The sequence below is a fragment of the Saccoglossus kowalevskii genome, chromosome 13 (assembly GCF_978046115.1).
Source record: "Saccoglossus kowalevskii chromosome 13, keSacKowa6.1, whole genome shotgun sequence".
NCBI classification, from domain to species: domain Eukaryota; kingdom Metazoa; phylum Hemichordata; class Enteropneusta; family Harrimaniidae; genus Saccoglossus; species Saccoglossus kowalevskii.
The window spans coordinates 16784752-16805599 of NC_140653.1; the positions used below are offsets into that span (position 1 = coordinate 16784752).

At 39.0% G+C, this 20848-nt stretch overlaps 1 protein-coding gene across 1 annotated transcript in view; it reads left to right on the forward strand.

Annotated features, from left to right (window-relative positions):
• The window catches only part of LOC102809636 (semaphorin-2A-like), a 66167-nt gene that overhangs the window by 15937 nt on the left and 29382 nt on the right, over positions 1 to 20848 (forward strand). Inside the window, exons 10-16 of the mRNA XM_085507331.1 lie at positions 1072 to 1145; positions 1452 to 1660; positions 2729 to 2924; positions 3775 to 3842; positions 5430 to 5623; positions 6993 to 7051; positions 14600 to 15094. Coding sequence (XP_085363457.1) covers positions 1072 to 1145; positions 1452 to 1660; positions 2729 to 2924; positions 3775 to 3842; positions 5430 to 5623; positions 6993 to 7051; positions 14600 to 15094 — 1295 coding nt within the window. The remainder of the gene's footprint in view (positions 1 to 1071; positions 1146 to 1451; positions 1661 to 2728; positions 2925 to 3774; positions 3843 to 5429; positions 5624 to 6992; positions 7052 to 14599; positions 15095 to 20848) is intronic.

Consider the following 20848-nt stretch of genomic DNA (forward strand, 5'->3'; position numbering starts at 1 on the left):
TTATCAAGATTTTTCCTTATCTAAAGTATATACATGTACATGTATCACAGAATAGTCATTTGATAGCAATAATAGTGAGTTTTAAATGGTAAGTCACAATTGCAGAGTTACTGCCGACTCAAGCCAGTTGTTGACATTCCCTTTAAAGTGCCTGTGAAATGGCTGCTATTTTCTCGTTTAAAATCATTCATTGATACATCAAAATATTATTAATTTTTATGTTTCTAAGCATAAAATATTTGTTAAAGTAAAAAAATGTGTTTCAAACTCAGTCTACGGCAACTTTATTTTTGTGTATTTTAAAACGAGGCTCTTCATTAGCTTCTCATTTGCATACAGAAATACCCCTTGTGACATAAAAAAGGGGAACTTGCTGGGCAGCTTACATTGCCGATATGTGTATACAAGGCACATTTCATGTACAGTTTTCTCATCTTTGACTAAATTGCCACTTTAATATGTACTTGTTGGTCAAGGAAGAATGGCCCATAATGAACACATAATATCAAGTTTGTCGCATAGGGTTAAGTTAGATAAGTTAGAAATGTGTTTTTTCTGGCGTAGCTGGTCACCGTGATCATAACCTCTACCGACGCACATTTGTACACTGTCGCTTGATCCCAGCACTGGACAACATTTGAGTTGGTTGAAAAGGAATTGGACAGGACTGCACAATTACTTATATAAGTCATATATTATTATACAAACTACAAAGTCAGTTCTGAGCAAACATAATTTTTAGATTACCTACTACTACTTACTACTAATGAATTTACTTAAAGCATTTCGCAGCTTAGGAACTGTTGATGTTACCAGTATGACATGAAATAGTATTTTGTCAAATGTTTCCGATCATTCTAAACATTATTTCCCCCAAGACCCTTTATTATTATTTTTTTCTTTCAGAAATGGTGTCCCACGACCTGCTGTTTGTTCATACGATTTTACTCAGGCAGTGCCTGTATTTGAGAATCAACCCAGTATGACATGAAATAGTATTTTGTCAAATGTTTCCGATCATTCTAAACATTATTTCTCCCAAGACCCTTTATTATTATTTTTTTCTTTCAGAAATGGTGTCCCACGACCTGCTGTTTGTTCATACGATCTTACTCAGGCAGTGCCTGTATTTGAGAATCAACCCAGTATGACATGAAATAGTATTTTGTCAAATGTTTCCGATCATTCTAAACATTATTTCTCCCAAGACCCTTTATTATTATTTTTTTCTTTCAGAAATGGTGTCCCACGACCTGCTGTTTGTTCATACGATCTTACTCAGGCAGTGCCTGTATTTGAGAATCAACCCAGTATGACATGAAATAGTATTTTGTCAAATGTTTCCGATCATTCTAAACATTATTTCCCCCAAGACCCTTTATTATTATTTTTTTCTTTCAGAAATGGTGTCCCACGACCTGCTGTTTGTTCATACGATCTTACTCAGGCAGTGCCTGTATTTGAGAATCAACATTATTTCCCCCAAGACCCTTTATTATTATTTTTTTCTTTCAGAAATGGTGTCCCACGACCTGCTGTTTGTTCATACGATCTTACTCAGGCAGTGCCTGTATTTGAGAATCAACAGTATTATTCCCAAGACACTAATACTGATCAGTGGGAAAAAGTTGTGACTAGTCATGACCCATATCCTGGCGAGGTAATTTGTTTATTAGTCCCTGTTTGGAAACAGGGATTTATGGTTTAGTCTCTGTGTGTCTGTACATCCTGTATCTCAAACACCTCTGGACCAATCCTTTTTAAATTTTACACATAGCTAGTACCTTATCTCATTCATATACACTTTCATCAATTTCATCATCCAATCTAAGATGGCCAACTGCCCACCATCTAAAAATGCACTAGACTTTTCCCTGACATACTTTGCATTGATTTGTTTTAAACTTGGTATGAAGGCTGTACATATGTTACATTTGTAGGTATCTAATGTATGTTCTGTTTTGTTTTGTTTTCATTTTGATTTATATCTCAAGTAATTTTTTTGACCAATTTGGTTTAAACTTGGTACAATGACAGGTCATAATAGTTGACATAAGCATATCTAGTTGTTTAAACCTGATTGCTTTTTACTGAATGGCTGAATTTAAAATGACAAAAAATCTCAACGAATGTCCTTCCACAATGTATACACTATATAAAATGCATTAATTATTCACTGGGTTTAAAATTCGTTTATTTCGCTGATAAGTAAAATATGCTAAATTAAATCAACATGAACATTTAAAAATAACAATAAATCTATTGTTTCCATGACAAATTCCTGAAATTAAAACACAGTGAATATGTCAGTGAAAATAAAAGGTTTTACAGTAAATGACTTCTACTTGAAAACTGCAAGCCAGATTGCTTTGATATTTGGTAGTGTAGCTACCTTGAATAGGGCTTATCTTTGCACTTTTGTAACTAGGACTAGGTTTTACCAGAGTTAGTCTAGTTCAAAGCTGTCTTTTACATTACAACTTGGCTGGACTAACACCTGTTGTACTATGAGATGTGGTTCTGTACATCTGAAGAAAATTAACAATTTAACGACAAAACAAATTACTTGCTAAATCTGTAAATTGCGTATTTGAAAAAATTCATCTTTATGAATTATGGTGAAATACCCTGAACCGAATATCTCTCATACTTCTAAAATATGGCATCTCAGATTTATAATAAGGATTGCAATAATAATCACTAATGATTTTTTTTTGTTTATTTTCAGTGTGATCCTGATACGAAAACTTTGCCTGATGCCATTCTTAATGATCTTAAAAAGCATCCTTTAATGTATGATTTAGTACCTTCTGAAAAAGATCCAATATTGACATCATATATTGGAGTTAAATTTACACAAATTCTGGTAACTGAAGTACCAGATATAAACAACAATCAACATAAAGTTATCTACATTGGAACAGGTCAGTATTTTCTTTTTTTATTTTCATTTTAACATAGGATTGTTTTTTTGTTTTTTTCATTTACAAATATATATACAGGTGTCTGAATTTTATGTTAAAATAATTTGTTAGAAACTGTTAAAGAGAGTGAGCAACATGCATTTAATTTTAAATCATTAAAAAACACTGATTCATTATTATTGTGTAACTTATTTCATCAAATGTTCATAGTCAAAAATCAAAATAATAATAAAAAAAACATTAACAGAAAATGTACATAGATCATTTAGCATAACATGAGTATCAGTCTAGTTTTAATTGGATAGGCAATGGCAAGATTTCCTTCTGAGATGCATATTAGCTTGTACAACAGATTACAACTATGGGTGTGAGTAAACTTTAACTGACACTCCAAGTTGTACATGTTCATGTTTGACTTGTGCTTTTAATCTCATTAAATTGTTAAGTGCCTTAATTTCCCACCATGAAAACAAAGAGTGTCATTGTGTTACTCCATAACAAATAAGCTGACACACTAGAGACATTTTACTTGAGTTTTGATATAAAAACTGCAAAAATATGAGAATTAGCAAATAGAAATTTAATAAATCTGTTTAATTTGTTTATGCTGGATTAGTCTACTCACTCTCAATTACTGGCCATATGACACTACAAATCCATTCATAAACAATTTATCTGGTCACCACTGATTTGCGTATTCAATTGGATACATGTTCATAACTTGTGGCCATCTTGCTTTTTGACTATATAGCTTTATCTTAGGCATGAATAACTTTGTCCCCCTAATTGCTACAGGGACTGTATACAATAACTTGTTTACATAATCTCTATCATATTTTGTTTTTTTCAGATCGAGGAAGTATTTTGAAAGTTCTTTTTGATGATGAATATGTTATTGAAGAAACCTATGTGACAGAGGTTTGTTTGAGTCTATAATTTCACAATCTTTAAGAGATGAAACTATGTTGAGAATTGAAGCATATTGTACTGCTAGATTTTTTAACATATTGAGAATAGTTTGTCAACTAATTTGCAGTCATCATTGGGATATAGCATTGATGGATGTATGAACTATAGTTTAGGATGTCACACCAATCACTACTAGTATTTGTTTTAGTTAAATATTTATCTATAACCCTAGAAAAGAGGGATAAGCAACTACAGAAAGGAACAAAAAAAATTATGTTGCAGCAAATGGGTATAATGTATATTGATATTAAGCCAATTCTTAAATAAACTCCTAATTACACTTCCTTCTGTGTGACCGTCATCTAAGTATCGCCATCTTTGGTTAGTTGGTTTATCTGTACTATTTCTGATTATTTTGAATGTTATATCACTGAACATAGATTAAGTATATCCTTGTTTGCTCCATCAGACAGCACTGGCATGGGTTGTAAAATCCAGCATTGATGCACATGCATTTCGCCAGTGTCACTGATATTAGCGACACATGACACACAAATGACACTGGAAGCACAGGGTTTTTCAGAGGGACCAGTAAACACCATGCTCCAGTCCATCAGAGATAGCATCATTTGGGTAGAAACATTGCCAAAAATGACAACATTAAAATACTGCTCAAGGGGCTGTCTCACATTACGCTGTGGGGCGGTCAAAGTTGGCTACACCAACATGTGGGTCAGTGTCATCAGCGTCAGTCTCTTTAGCAGGCATTCTAAAAGCCACATTATGAGAAAGAACCTATTTCTGGTCTCCTTGGCTTCAAACAGAAGATGCATCCTTTTATGAATTATTTTCTTCACTGATACATGTAATTTAGCAGTCTTTCAGGCTGACTCACACACCTGGACTAATCACTTCCTTGGGGCCAAGAACTAATTAACACCTGATGAACCGACTTCCCCTATATGCATCCAAATGTTGAATCTGGCTCCTGGCACAACAGGGAACAGCAGACCCTGTGCCCAATGTTTGCACTTGTGCATATATCAGAAGCGTGCATTTGTGTCTAGGTTTAATCAAGCTCAGAGGTCCACTAACAATGTAGGGGAAACAGCAGTCAAAAATGAGTTGTACCCTACTTTCCAGATGGGTTCACAAAAATTGAGACAATCTACCTGGATACTCAAATGTTGACTCCCCACAGAGGACATTACAGCCAAGATGCATGAGCTATAATTAATCCTAAATACCTCTGAGACTTTTCTCTTGACAGCACCTGTTATCAGTGCTACTGCACTTTAGGTGAAGTTGAGTTTCATAGGGATTTACCAAGGCTCTTACAGGTAGCTTAACCCTGGGGGCCCTTAGCTTAGCTATCTTGAGTTTTCTGCATTATATATATGTAAGAAATCTGTTTCTTTCATTTGCAATGAAGAACCATTAACAGTATTCATTAGCCCAGTCATTTGGTAATTTTATATTTCATCATATTAACTAAACCAATAGTTGATAGTCATGCCCTCATAATTAATCAAGATTTATTGAAAAAATGTCCTAGATATAATTTTAATGATCCTTGATTGATTTTCTTGTTTTCAGGAAGCTAAACCTGTCCCATTAATGAAGCTCTCAGAAACTTATCTGTATCTTGCCTTTGATGACCAAGTAATACAAGTACCTATGCAGTATTGTGAAAGACATACTAATTGTTATTCTTGTGTGACAGCCAGAGATCCACACTGTTCATGGGATACAGAAAGCAGTACTTGTGTAACTGGAGGTGATAATTCCGGGTAGGTCATATGTACTACATTGCATTTGATAACAACGCAAGTACCAATGCAATATCATGATAGACATACATATTGTTATTCCTGTGTGGCAGCCAGAGATCCACACTGTTCATGGGATAACTCAAGCAATACTTGTGTAACTGGAGGTGATGATACGGGGTATCATCATAACAATGCAAGTACCAGTGCAGTATTGAAATAGACATACAGATTGTTATCCCTGTGTCCAATGCAATATCATGATAGACATACATATTGTTATTCCTGTGTGGCAGCCAGAGATCCACACTGTTCATGGGATAACTCAAGCAATACTTGTGTAACTGGAGGTGATGATACGGGGTATCATCATAACAATGCAAGTACCAGTGCAGTATTGAAATAGACATACAGATTGTTATCCCTGTGTGGCAGCCAGAGATCCACAGTGTTCATGGGATACAGAAATTATACATGTTAGGATACATGTACATGTTCATGACAATTTGTTTACAATCAGATCAGTTTATTTGCAAAGGTTAATAATTAATAGTCAAACAATAAAAATATAAAAACAATGTACATAGATAATTTAAGATAACATGGTTGGCTACAAATGAATTCATGAATGGCATGATTTTCTCCTGAGATGCATATTAGCTAATACAACAGATTATGACTATGGATGTGAGTAAACTTTCAATGAAACTCCAAGTATAATCTTAAACATACATTTTGTGTTAGTCACCTATGTTTCATTCTCATAAAATTGTAAAGCATCTTAATTTCCCACTATGAAAACATTATTAGAAAGAGTGTCATTGGGTAACAGCATAACAAATAAGCTGGCACACGCTTACGATGCTAGAGACATGCATTTCACTTGAGTTTGGGTACAAAAATTGCATAAATATGAGAATTAACAAATAGAAATAGAAATTTTGTGACCATATTAGATTGCAAATTTATAAGTCATTTAATAAATCTAATTTTTGTTGATACTAGATAAGTCTATTATTAATTCTCAATTATTGACATTACACTACAAATTCATTCAGAAGCAATTAACCTGGTCATATGACCAGGATTTGCATATCCAATTTTATTACATGTAGCAATACATGTCCATAACGATTTAATTTGTAATCAGGTAAAAGACAAAAGACTTGCGGTCATCTTACTTTATCTTAGCCATGAATAACATTTCCTCTATTTGCAATGGGACTGTGTCATTATCATTGACTTTATGCCAAGACATTCTTATCACAAAAACACAACAGTATATGTTTTCTTTATAGAACACCAGTAAAAATATGCTTAGCGTAGAATTAAATACACTAATTTTAATATATGTACTAGTAAACTGTTTTACATTTCTTTTCTTATTTAGTAAATTTTTACAAAATGTGTCTGGTACTGGTGGAAGTGGACTTCCAGATGTGCCTGAAAGTAAGATTTAAGCTTTTTATTGTTTTGCATGACCACATTGTCAAATATTGAACCAAGGCACTCTAAGTTTCTCTTTTATGTGTAGATAGAGCAGAATTATCTTAATATTTATACTGAAACAAAAGTTGAACAATTTCTGAATATAATACAATTAAATCATAAGGATGTTATCATTGTGCATGTTTCTTTAACACAGTAGACTTCATCTATTGACAGTTGCATTTTCAACTACTTGTGTCTGGCTAATGCAACAAAATTGGTGGCTGGAATAAAAATTTTACTTACACACACGGACACGCATGTACATCTTACCATCGTGATGACACACATTGGACTAACTTTTAATATTGTTGAATTAACTTTTAGGTTTGGATTATGCGACTATATAGGGTTGCGATTTAATTGGAGTTGAATTTAACTCAATTTCAATTCAATTTAATTTATCATAGAATTGCATTTTAATTCAAGTTTAATTAAATAAAAATGCAATAAACTAGAAATACCATCATACACACGCACATTAACTCTCAAACTAGTTGCATTTACTTTTATCCAAAGTGATTTCATGGATATCACTTATAGTATCAAAACTTATGAGTGAACTGTGTATGCAAGCTTCATGATTAGTGAGGCTTTATGAATGATGTATTTATACTGTGCATAAAATGAACTCTAGTCTCTGTTTTGACGGTTGGCAACTACTACCGAATTCTGCCGTAAATTCGCCCATCTGAAAAATTGATTTCACTGCTGTTGGATGATCATCAAGTATTTTTTTGGGATTTTCATTGAAAAATCCACCTACGCCAACTTTGAAAGTTGGCAGTTATACCACCTAAAACGAAAGAAACTATTGCAGAAGCTAATCTAAAATTTTATAAATTTTTTTCTTGCTGGAATAACAAAAAAAATTAACGAACATCATGCGCCAAATATAATTATTTTTTTTTCATTTTATTAGTAACGAAAGTATATTTTCAAATAAAAACAAACACAACAACTGTGTTTATTACAGAGTATTGCATACTAACCCCTTTGGTTAATGAAATTTTAATTTCATAAACAAATGGGATAATTGCCAATTATCATATATACTGGTTAAATAAAATCGAAATAACAGTGGATAGCTCCCGTAGGGGGCGTCCTTCCCCTGTCATCTGATTTGCATACTTCCATTTTTAACCACGAGATTGATTCACGGTTGAAATTTGGGTTTGCCAAAATATCATTGTTTTTGCGGTGGAAATACATTGTTACCACCCATCAACACAGCCACCGAACTATTAGTGTGTCAGGAAGCTCTTGTGGACATCAAGAACTTCGTACTTAGTCACCTTGAGTAAAAAATTGTAGTTTTAGTAACGAAACCCAAAAGCCCGCCTTCAGTTTCAAGATGGCGGAAAATATGGATACCGGAGAGTTGAACACCGTTCATCCCAGCACTTCGGATTCAAACACTTTCGGACGAAAGTGTGAAGAGTGCCATATCAACATCAACATCAACGGCGGAAAAGAAAAAATCCTACACAACAGTGGTGCGAGAAAATGTTGAAGACGCACTAGCTGAGGCAGGCGTGATTTTTTCTACTGAAGATACTACAAGCAACGCGGGGGAGGCCGGCTCGTCGAAAACCACAACAGCGAGTGGTACCGACAAGGAGGACCCCGAATTCAAAATCCGCTCCGATGCTATCACGAAAGGTGCGGTTATGGTCAAGAAAATCTTACCTCTACCGATTCCACCGATGGCGGACGCCCCACGTTTCTCGATCGGTTTGTCTACACTGCCGAAAAAGGACACTTTTGCGACTTCAGCAATGCTACCATGGTCTCCCCGACTGACACAGGGCGCTGCTACAACACAACGCGTGATCGGAGGAGGCAAATGGGATCGTGAAGTTACCGAAAAAACCGCTACAGCCACCAAGGACGACTTCTTGGGGACTAACCGGGACGATTGGAGCAGACGCTACCAAAAAGTTATACCGCCCGCTGATGAGTGGAAAACACCGGTCGGTACCGACGCCAGCCTGCACGAACGACCTCTCGGCGTACAACCACCAGAACTGGAGCCATGCGTCCGGGAAATGGTCGCCGAAGGAAGTATAACGAAACATCCACTCGGCAAACCACAAGTTTACATCCCGTATTGCCTGTCCCAGTCAACGCTATGTAGATTGGAAAACAACGTTTGGGACACTTCTCTTGCATTAAGCCATAGAGAATTTTTCACTACTACTACACAAATTCAGTTAGCGAAATTCAAAACAGGCAACATCACCAAGGATGAACTGTTTAGCACATTAGAGCCGCTGTTGGTCGCTACTAACGTCGTCGACGCTGACATAATACAGAGTCATTTCCAGTTACGAGCGACTATTCAACACTCTCGCCGTGCAGCAGTTTGGTCCGCTATGCTAAAGACAGCCGCCAACACTGAAATCAAGAACGAATTGGCGACGATCGATTTCAGAGGGACCAAATTATTCGACGGAAAACTCAGCGCTGTGAATTCTAAGTTGGATGAGAAAGCAGCAGCAAAAGTTAACCGTGTGATGATCGAAGGCGCCTTTAAAGCCAAGCAAGCCACTAATAACAAGCAGAGCATCGCGACCAAGGCGAAGCCAGTTAACCAAGCTACTACGGGTCAGCCCAAGGGAAACGCAAAGGCAAACCCGAATCAGGCAAAAGGAAACAGACTGGTAACAGTCTTCCTGACTATACGTCAGCAAATATGGTAATGTATCAAAACAAGGTGCGATTAAACATGTCAAATATTACTCAAGTCTCCGAGTATTTTTGTCAAACAAATCAAACCACAGATCCCCTTACACATATACCACTTGCATTAAACGATTCGGTTCAGTGCCCAGGTCGGCGGGAACCAAGTCGTGCAAAACATCGTGCATTAAGCGATTTTGTTCAGTGCCCAGGATGGCGGGAACTCAATCGTGCACAACAAAAACACGGTCGGCCGCACCTCAAGTCGGTGGGCGATCGTATAAACAAACAACCGGTCGAATGCGTGGACCTAGGGAGAATGACGCATCGACCGGTGAAAAAACAGAAACCCGTAAGGCAGAGTCCCTACTCCCCTCCAGGTGGGAAAAAAAGGGGGGGAAGGACGTTAAACGGGGATATAACGCCGCATTCACTCCAGGGGGAAATGGAGAAATCGGCGATGTCAATGTATACCGCCACAAGCGACCGAGGGTTGGTGAGTCCCTCGACGCCGGTGGCACTGCGTCTGCAGAAATGTATTCCCCGGTGGAAAGAAACGATCCATATGTGATATCGATAATAACACATGGGTATCGAATACCGTTGATAAAAGAACCGAAATGCGAAAAAAGAACATGTATTTCGGGGAAACCGGGCTCTACTCAGTCAACAATACTGAAAGAAAGCGTGGAAATACTACTCGAAAAAAAGGTAATTCAGCGGGTACAAAACCCGAAAAATTCTTTCATCTCGAGGTTATTTCCCGTCAAGAAATCCAACGGTGGGTACAGGCTGGTGCTGGATTTAAAGGAGTTGAACAAAATTGTGAAGAAAGAAACGTTCAAAATGTTAACTCCGGCACTAGTGAGAGCGTCAATTCAAAAAGGGGACTGGATGACGTCCCTCGACTTGACCGACGCTTACCTGCACATACCAATACACACAGAAAGCAGGCGCTTGTTACGATTCGTGGTGAACGGTGTAACGTATCAGTACACCGTCCTACCTTTCGGCCTGACGTCAGCCCCACTTCTGTTTACAAAAGTTCTACGCACAGTGGTGGCGTTACTGCACAAGAACGCAGCAGACGTCAACCCCTACTTAGACGACTGGCTGATAAAAAGTCAAAATCGGAACCTGATTTGTCAATCAACCGAGCGGACTGTCAGTCTACTGCTAAAGCTAGGTTTTCTGATAAATATGGAAAAATCAGAATTAATACCGACGCAGAAAATAGTCTTTCTGGGCATGGAACTGGATGCGGAGAAAGGCATGATCCAACCAGCCCAGCACAGAATCGACAATGTACAAAAAATGATACAATCATGTCTAAAACAAAAACAAGCCACACTACGCCAGGTAATGCGACTAGTGGGGATGTTAACTTCGATGAGGGGCTTAGTACCGAGAGCGGCACTACAGTCCAGACCGATCCAACGCCTAGTGTTAGACGCACAGTTAAAAATGCGACTATCAAAGGACGGGATAAAATACGAAAAACCGGTACTGTTCACACCGCCCTTTCTGGAATCACTTCCGTGGTGGGGCAACCTCAAGAACCTCACGGCGGGGATTCCCATGGACAAGGCGAAACCGACAGTAACGTTGGTGACAGACGCATTCATGACGGGCTGGGGAGGGCACTGCATGGACGGGATTGCACACGGTCAGTGGAACGAAAAACAAAGGAAATTTCACATAAACCGGCTGGAAATGCTAGCGGTGCAGTTCTCCCTGCAATGCTTCAAAAAAGCGGTAAAAAACCGGGCCGTGTTAATAAGATCCGACAATCAGACTGTAGTAGCTTACCTCAACAAGGAAGGGGGAACGAAATCACAGTCGTTAAACGACCATGCTGTAGCAGTGCTAAAGTGGTGTGCACAAAACAAAGTCGAGCTGATGTGCAAACATATACCGGGAGTCCAAAACGGTGTAGCGGACTCGCTATCCCGGGGGAAACCCTACGACGACACAGAATGGGAGCTGTCACAGATGGCAGTAAACCTAGTGTTCGACATGTGGGGGGAACCCCAGGTAGATCTGTTTGCAACACCGGAAAACAAAAAACGTCCCGTTTTTGTGACGCGTTATCCGGACAAACAGTCACTGACGTGGGACGCACTTCAGATGGAGTGGGGCGGAATGTTCAGTTACGCATTCCCACCATTTCCATTGATCCACCGAACGTTACAAAAACTGGAACAATCGGAGAACTCGCACATGATTCTAGTGGCACCGAACTGGCCGTCTCAGACTTGGTTTCCGTTACTGCTATCTCTGCTAACGGACCATCCGAGAAGCCTGCCACAAGAAATCACGTTGACACAACCCGGCGGTTATACACCAACCAACCCGGAGCTGTACCAACTTCACGTGTGGAAACTATCCAGCAATTTAGATTCAAGGGTTTTCAAGCCAAGTGTCGCAAACAACGACGGCCGGGCTTAGGGATTCCTCAAATGGATTGTATCAATACCACTGGGAAAAATTTCGTAATTGGTGTCTTGCAGGGGATATACATCCACTCTATCCCTCTTTGCCCCAAGTAGCGGAGTTTTTTTCTTATTTGATCAACGGAAAAAAGTTGAAACCGGGGACAGTAGAAAACTATAAATCGGCGATCAACTCTGTACTCAAACTAAGCCTAGGCAAAAACATTTCGGATGACCCGACAATCTCCGATCTGTTCAAGGGCTTTATTACACAGGCGGGCCCCATTGAGAGGTACAAAGCACCTGCATGGAGCTTGTCAGTAGTCCTTGAAGCGCTACGACAATTCCCATACGAACCGAAGGAATTGGCGTCACTATAGGACTGGACGAAAAAGACTGTTTTTCTGCTAGCACTCGCTTCAGGGAGGCGAGTTAGCGAAATACACGCTCTGTCATTTGAAGACAATTTTACGGTGTTTTATCCCGATAAAGCGATTTTAATGACATCAGTAAAATTCAGAGGAAAAAATCAGAAACTGCACGAGACGGCGACTCCGATCGTTATCCCGGCACTGAGCAATATTTCCAATGAAAAACAAGACAGAATTCTTTGTCCGGTACGTGCGCTAGCTTATTATAAGAAACGTACTTCCGGGGTCAGAAGGGGTCAAAGGTCGATGTTCGTTTGTTACCAAAAAGGTAAACAAAGCTCAGCGGCGTCGAAATTCACGTTAGCGAGATGGGTAAAAGAGACAGTTTACCACGCTTATAGTGATAAGTATTTGAGCACAGAGGCAGGCAAAGTCACTGCCAAGATGCATGACTTAAGAGGCATTTGCTAGCGGAGCTTCTTTAGCCTAGGTGCTAGCAGCCGGGTCCTGGAAAACTAGCAACACTTTTCTCTCTTATTACCTGAAAGACCTAGCGGCCGAGTCACAGGGCCTACACTCGTTAGGCTACCTAGTGACAGGCCAAGTTGTAACGAAACAATAGGGCATGTAACTTCCCGCAACTGCAAGAATTATTCAGTTAGCGGGAGTTATACAGTTAGGGGGATGGAATTTTTTCAATTCCATAATCAGGTGGGGTAGTATTTATCTGCCAAGAGATATTCTCTGGTAATCTGTCCCATTTGTTTATGAAATTAAAATTTCATTAACCAAAGGGGTTAGTATGCAATACTCTGTAATAAACTTTTAAAACTAGCGCCGAAGGCGCATATTAGTTTTTATGTTTATATAAGAGATTGCATACTTACCTTCCCACCCAAAACCATCCCAGATAAATAGCTACGAATCAATATCGTGGTCAAAAAGATCTGGAAGTATGCAAATCAGATGACAGGGGAAGGACGCCCCCTACGGGAGCTATCCACTGTTATTTCGATTTTATTTAACCAGTATATATGATAATTGGCAATTATCCCATTTGTTTATGAAATTAAAATTTCATTAACCAAAGGTAAGTATGCAATCTCTTATATAAACATAAAAACTAATATGCGCCTTCGGCGCTAGTTTTAAAAATTGCTTAGTAACAAATAATCACTGCTGTGCAATCCAGTCATGCTGCATTTCTCAATTGTTGATTATTAACTAGTAGTAATTATAGTAACGAGCAAAAAATAAATTTGTTGAATCGTTATGACATGCAAATAAATTTTAACTTATTTCATCGCAAGCGAATGATTTCGGTCACATTTTAAATGTTCGATGCTGTAGAAATAATTTTTCGCCATGTTTTGACCTGGGACGGTGTTCTTTGACCTCACAGATCAAATCGCTAATTATCCAATCAAAATGCTGGATGATGCCAATGTGTTCAAATTACCATAGCTCATTTAAATATGTTAATATTATTGAACGCAACACGGAAGAGATTTGCCAATGTTGTAGTACGATCTTTTGGCTTGGATTTTGATGGGAAAGCGACATGATTTGTTTTTAAATAAAAATTATTTGTTTTAAAAAAATAAACTGAGCATTTAAAGAATAATTCAACATTGTTTACCCATTCACGCTAGTTGCAATAAACATCATACTCTTGAATAGGCATCAACGACTACGGTAAAACTTTTAGGCATCGAGAAAGATTAAAATAACATCTTGAAAAACTGTAGAAAAATCGCCGTTTAACGGCCCAGGGCAAATTAACAGCAGAATCTGGTAGTTAGTCGACAAAAAGTGATTTCAGGAGGAAAATACTTGCTTTATTATTTTCAACCGCTCATGGTTTGCAAGCAGGAAAAAACATTTTAGTTGCCTCTTGACAATATTAATTGAATCAGAGACTTAATATGGTTTTACTTGATCATTTTAATTAGTACCTTTTTACTTTTGGTTATTTATGTATTGAATATAAACCGTTTAAGATAAAACTTTTTATTTCATTTCAGCAACAACAGTGACAGGTAATGAAGGAATGGCTGTCATACTGCCATTTAAATTACCTGTTGACGTAATGGTCAAGAAAGAAAACAATGATGTTAACATTGATAATGCCAAATACATATTAGTAATTGGAGTCGGCTTGGTTATTACTAATTTAGAGCTCAGTGACTCTGCAACATATAATTTTACAGCAAAAGCAGACGGCACACTCTTAGCTAGTTTTTATCTCATAGTGAAGACTAATAAGTGTATTGAAAACGTTGTATCATGTCAGAACAGAAAAGTTTTCTTATTCTGCTGTGCACATACCGAATCCAATTTTACATGGTTACCGATCGTTGATGGTAGTCCCCTTACAGAAACGCACACAGAGTGTAATAATAAAATCAGCTGGTTATCAATCATTGTTACACCAGATACCAATACTACTTATACTTGTACAATTACACCGCTAGATGGCAGCAGCACTAAGAATTACGAAGCAACAGTTAAATTACAAGGTTAGTATATACTCCTCAAAATGAATAGATATCATATATCTGAAAAACATGCATTCACCATGTTACTGGTATCTGTAAAAGATAGTAGACGACTTCAAATTGAACGTTAAAAAAATGTTAGAAAAGTTAATTGAGCAGCACTAACCAATGTTTGCACTTTTGAATTATTATACATCTGACATCCATATATGCACCTTCGCTGTTAGAGTTTGTATCGACTTACGCTTGACATTATTCGATACGATTGTTGTACTGTTGAACATCGTACTGTAAATGTAAACTTGATAATTTTGCATTGAACTAATTATTGTAAATTTTGTGACAAAATCATGAAATATTGCTATAGTCAAGATTTCTTGTGCATCTTTAAGACTAGCAGTCACAGTGACTTTTATGGAATCACGGTTACTAAAAAAGGGTAACCGTGATGGAATATTGTAGCAGTGAATATTTCTATGGGTTCTGTAATAACAGTGACTTTTATGGGATATTGTAGCAGTGAAGATTTCTTGGGGTCTTTAAGACTAGTAGTCACAGTGACGTTTATGTAATATTGTAGCAGTGAAGATTTCTTTTTAGCTCCGTTGTCGACTTTGTCAAGCGGAGCTTATCATATTAGTGATTGTCCGTCGTCGTCCATCATCCATCGACCGTGTCAATGTTTTACTTTTTTGACTTATTCTTGAAAACTACAAGCCTGAATGCTTTGATACTTGGTGTATATGTACCTTGGGTAGACCTCTCTTAGGTTTGTTCATTTCATGTTGATATCTTCAATTCTCTAATTTTGGTGAATATTTTTGTCATTTTTGGTAAAAAGTGATATTTTCGACTTCTTGTTAAAAACTGCAAGTCCAATTGCTTAGAGTACTACATGAGGACCTCTCTCAGATTTGTTGATTTCGTGATGATATCTTCAATTCTCTAATTTTGGTGAATATTTTTGTCATTTTTGGTAAAAAGTGATATTCTCAACTTCTTGTTAAAAACCGCAAGTTCGATTGCTTTGATATTACATATATAGATACTACATGTGGACCTTTCTCAGATTTGTTCATTTGTGGGCGTCGTAAGTGCTGTTGCCAGGGTACCAGTCTCAACATCGACTAGCACTGTGGCAAGGACACCGTGGTACCCAAGCAAGGTTGTGCATGCTGCAGTGACAGCGCCCAAATTACGAGTGGAAAAAAGTTAGGCACAGTGTAATGGCAAATGAGTCATGCAAAATTCTTATTAATCTAATTGTCCTAAGTTAAATAGGTACAGATGAAATACCTGGCCTAACGCCTATTGGCAGCTAAATACTAAGTGATAATAATGAAAATAAAAGTACAAAGGCAAAATTGATAAACGACTGTCAAATGAGTGACATGCTTCAGTCAGTACGAGGCAATGAATGAAATTAACAAATTCAAACTGGACTAATAATGCAACGAATGGTTACGGGTAGAAATACATGAATAGCGAATTACGATGTTATTGAATCAAGTGTTGTACATGATAGTTCAACGAGATATTTTCGTACAGGAGTTCATATGTGTTTCAACAATACTAGAGTCTGTAATAAAAGTATAATATTGTCAACGGGAAGCCTGGATGCTACTTGCCGGAATGTTTTGCTATAGTCCGTGGTACTTTCCGTAGTGTTGCTATAGGAGTCTTGATGTAGACTTGATATGCATCACTTTGCCATCGTCCTAGGCATTTAATTAGCCAGTCTGGGATCCCTGCAGCAGCAGCAGCGGTGGTAGCAGCCCCACTCCAAAAGCTGTGACTGGTGTATTGACTGGTATTGTAGAAACCTGCTCGTGCGAGGAGACGTTGCAGTTCAAGTGTAATCCTTTGTCTTGTTAAAAATGACCCATCCGTGAATTGAAAGGCTGGAGATTGTGCTGGGTGCAAAGCAATGGAGGTGTAACGTAGGTAAGCTCGCACGGCGCAGACAGATGATCCTGAGGCTGCGACGATGATATTTTGCCCACGTCGGAATGGGTCAGTCTTCGACGATTTTATGGTGATGTTGAGACTGTTGAGTGATTGGTCGAAGTGGATATCGGAACGAACCATTGTTGTAGCTTCATTGAAGTTGGTCAGTGATTGAGCAGTGAATTCACTCACACGGAGAAAACCAAAGAATGCAATTGTAAACGCAGACCACATCATGAGTTGATCAACTGGTAGGAGTGACTGCGAATGGCGGAGAGCATTTTTTAATGTTCGTAGAATGCTAATGGTGACAGGGAGACGATTACGAACCGGTGCGCTGTGTTGTCGTTTTATTCCTTGGAGTGTCCGGTGTAAATTAGTCCATTTGGACAAGTCTTTGTGATCTGTCTCGATGAGTAATTCCATTGTGGCTGTGAGATATAATTTGATGGTGTTGTATGACAGACCAGAGGATGCTAGGTATGTGACGAAGAGCGTTGTGGAGTACTGTGTAACAGGTAAGCTGGGAATTCCATGAGAGTAACAAAAGTTTGTATAACGAGTCTGTCCTGTAGCATATGTCCGACGAGTCGACTCAGCAAGGGAATGGTATGCATAGTGCCTGGCCAGTTGTTCAAGGTTTCCTACAGCACAAGCTTGTGGATGTAGTTGTTGTACTCTTGGATGCTGACTGGTTGTTTCGCTGCTTCTGGTGCGATCTGACGAAACCTTTGGATCTGTAGGCGAGACAAAGCATCAGCAACATTGTTATTAGTACCTCTGATATGGATGACCATGACATGGAAATTTGATTTTGCGGCCTTGAAGAAGATTGCCCGTACTAAAGCCATGATGTATGGACAACGTGTGGATCCCTTACTCCAGATGTGTACCACACTCTCATTATCGCAATGGAACATGACACGTTTACCAAACCATGAATTCCCCCAAATTAAGCAGGCTAGCAAAATAGGGAGCAACTCTTTCCATGCAATGGAGAGTTCAGGACTATTGGTTGGTAGTATTTTTTCCCAGGGTGAGGAAAACCATTCGCCATTGAAGTAACCACCACAACCAAGTGTCGATGATGCATCAGTGTAGAGATCCATTCCAGGTGCGGCAGTCCAAGACGATTGCAGAAAGTTAGCTGTTCCATTCCATGTTGGCAGGAAATCTCTCCACCACTGTAGATCTAGGTGGAAAGCTGCTGACAACTTCATCTTGTGATGGAGTGAGGCAGCTGTAGATGCCAGGTCGATCATACGTCTCAAGAAGATTCGCCCAGCTGGTACACATTTACATGCAAAACTGAGTGTGCCGATTAAGGACAATAGTTCACGTTTGGTGCATATTGTTATGGAAGCCCATTTCTGCGTGATATGGTTTATATCACACAGTTTGTCAGTTGGCAATCGCATAACCATGTTCACCGTGTCTAGTTCGATGCCTAAGAATGTTAGTACAGTTGTAGGACCCTCTAGCTTGTCTGGTGCGATAGGGACACCAAGGTCTTTACATACTGATAACATTGAGTCAAGACTGTCCGCACATGTTTGAGAGTTAGGTGGCCCTGCGATGAGGTAATCATCCAAATAATGAAGAATATTGTTATTCTTGGAAGAATTGCACACAATCCAGTTAATGGCTTCAGCAATTTGATTAAATAAAAAAGGTGCTGAACGAAGCCCAAAAGGTAGTACACGGTCAAAAAAATAAAAACCATCGCATTTGTAACCCAGCAAGTGCCAGTCTTCACGTCGCACAGGGCAAAGTCGAAAAGCATGCTGAATGTCCTCTTTAGCTAGTTGAGTATATTGTCCAAGTTGGTTGATCATTTTCACAGCATCATCAACAGTTGCATAATGAAGTGAGAATTCTTCTTTGTTAATATTGCCATTAACACTATCTGATATTGGCTGTGATAGATCCATTATAATACGATGCCCTCCATTCTTTTTTGGTCGTAAGCCCAAGGAGTTCACAACAAAATTTGGAAAGGGGGGGTTTCTTGAATGGACCTACGGCATGTCCTGCTTTGAGCTCTTTCAAAATTGCTGCAGTGATCGTTTGTGGAGATGAGTAGGCTGTTTTTGCATTCTTTGTTTCACGACTGTGTTCTGGACCTGTGAAGCCTAAGTCAGCACCTCTGGAAATGTCTAACAATATTGAAGCTACGATCTGTTTATTTGGATGATCATGGAGTTTATCGGAGAAGACGTCTTGTTTAAGTGATGTTGTCGGATGCAGCAAAGAAACCATGCTAGTGGGTTTTACCATTCCCGCGAAATGGCTGCGGTGTGAAGTTTCGTTGCTGGCCGATCTGGTGGTAGTTTGCACGAAAGGACTGGTTGTCTTGGGTTTGATGAGTTGCTGCGGGATGATCAGTGGAATAACACAAGTTGCATTTGTGGAGGCGGCCATTTTGGCATGGATCGGCACAGCGCCCTCGATTGTAATCTCGACAGATTTGTTGACTGTTAGCTGGAGGTGTTGAAAATTGATTGCCTGATTGATTGTTTGTCCACACATATGGATTTCCCCGTGGCTTATTTCTGTAGCAATCTTTAATGTTGTGTCCATATTTCCCACACCCAGAGCATCGCAGACGGACTAGATGATTTTGACTCTGGAAATATTCGTAATCGAGTTCATTATTCACGTAGCTCCAATTAATTTGTCCATGATATCGGGAAGCATTGCGGCGAAAGGCTTTGTCGTATGCAAGCCATGCTTCCGGTTCAAAACGTTTCGCTTTTCTTGCAATGAATCGCTGGTAATTAAATAATGATGCAGTTTGATCTGGGAAAAAATGTGATACGTAAGCGGCATATGTTGAAAAACAGTCAAGCCAGGTTTCAATGTCGTCAATCGGTTTTCGTTTTTGTTGTGTGATCGTGGTCGAACTAGGGTTATTATTGTCAGCTGTGTCAGCGGGGAGTATGTTATCTTAGTGAAGATCGGAAAGATCAATGAACTTACCCCGAACAGCGAGCGAGTTGAGCGTGGTTTGTTCAACATATGGCAGCTGCAGATGCATTGGTGGAACGATGGCTGGTACCCTTGATGCTAGACCATGACCAATTTGCTGCAGTGATGTAGAGAACAATGGTTGGCTGTTTTGGATGAATGGTAGTTGTTGATGCGAAAATATTGGTTGTTGCTGAGCGACTTGTGGAACTGTTGGCAAAGTACTAGTAACGTTTTGAACAGTTGGTTGAGGGACTTCTGGAACTGTTGGCTGAATGACTTGTGGAACTGTTGGCTGAGTGACTTGTGGAACTGTTGGCTGAATGACTTGTGGAACTGTTGGCTGAGTGACTTGTGGAACTGTTGGCTGAATGACTTGTGGAACTGTTGGCTGAGTGACTTGTGGAACTGTTGGCTGAATGACTTGTGGAACTGTTGGCTGAATGACTTGTGGAACTGTTGGCTGAATGACTTGTGGAACTGTTGGCTGAATGACTTGTTGAACTGTTGGCTGAATGACTTGTGGAACTGTTGGCTGAATGACTTGTGGAACTGTTGGCTGAATGACTTGTGGAACTGTTGGCTGAATGACTTGTGGAACTGTTGGCTGAGTGACTTGTTGAACTGTTGGCTGAATGACTTGTGGAACTGTTGGCTGAGTGACTTGTGGAACTGTTGGCTGAATGACTTGTGGAACTGTTGGCTGAGTGACTTGTGGAACTGTTGGCTGAATGACTTGTGGAACTGTTGGCTGAGTGACTTGTGGAACTGTTGGCTGAATGACTTGTGGAACTGTTGGCTGAATGACTTGTGGAACTGTTGGCTGAATGACTTGTGGAACTGTTGGCTGAATGACTTGTT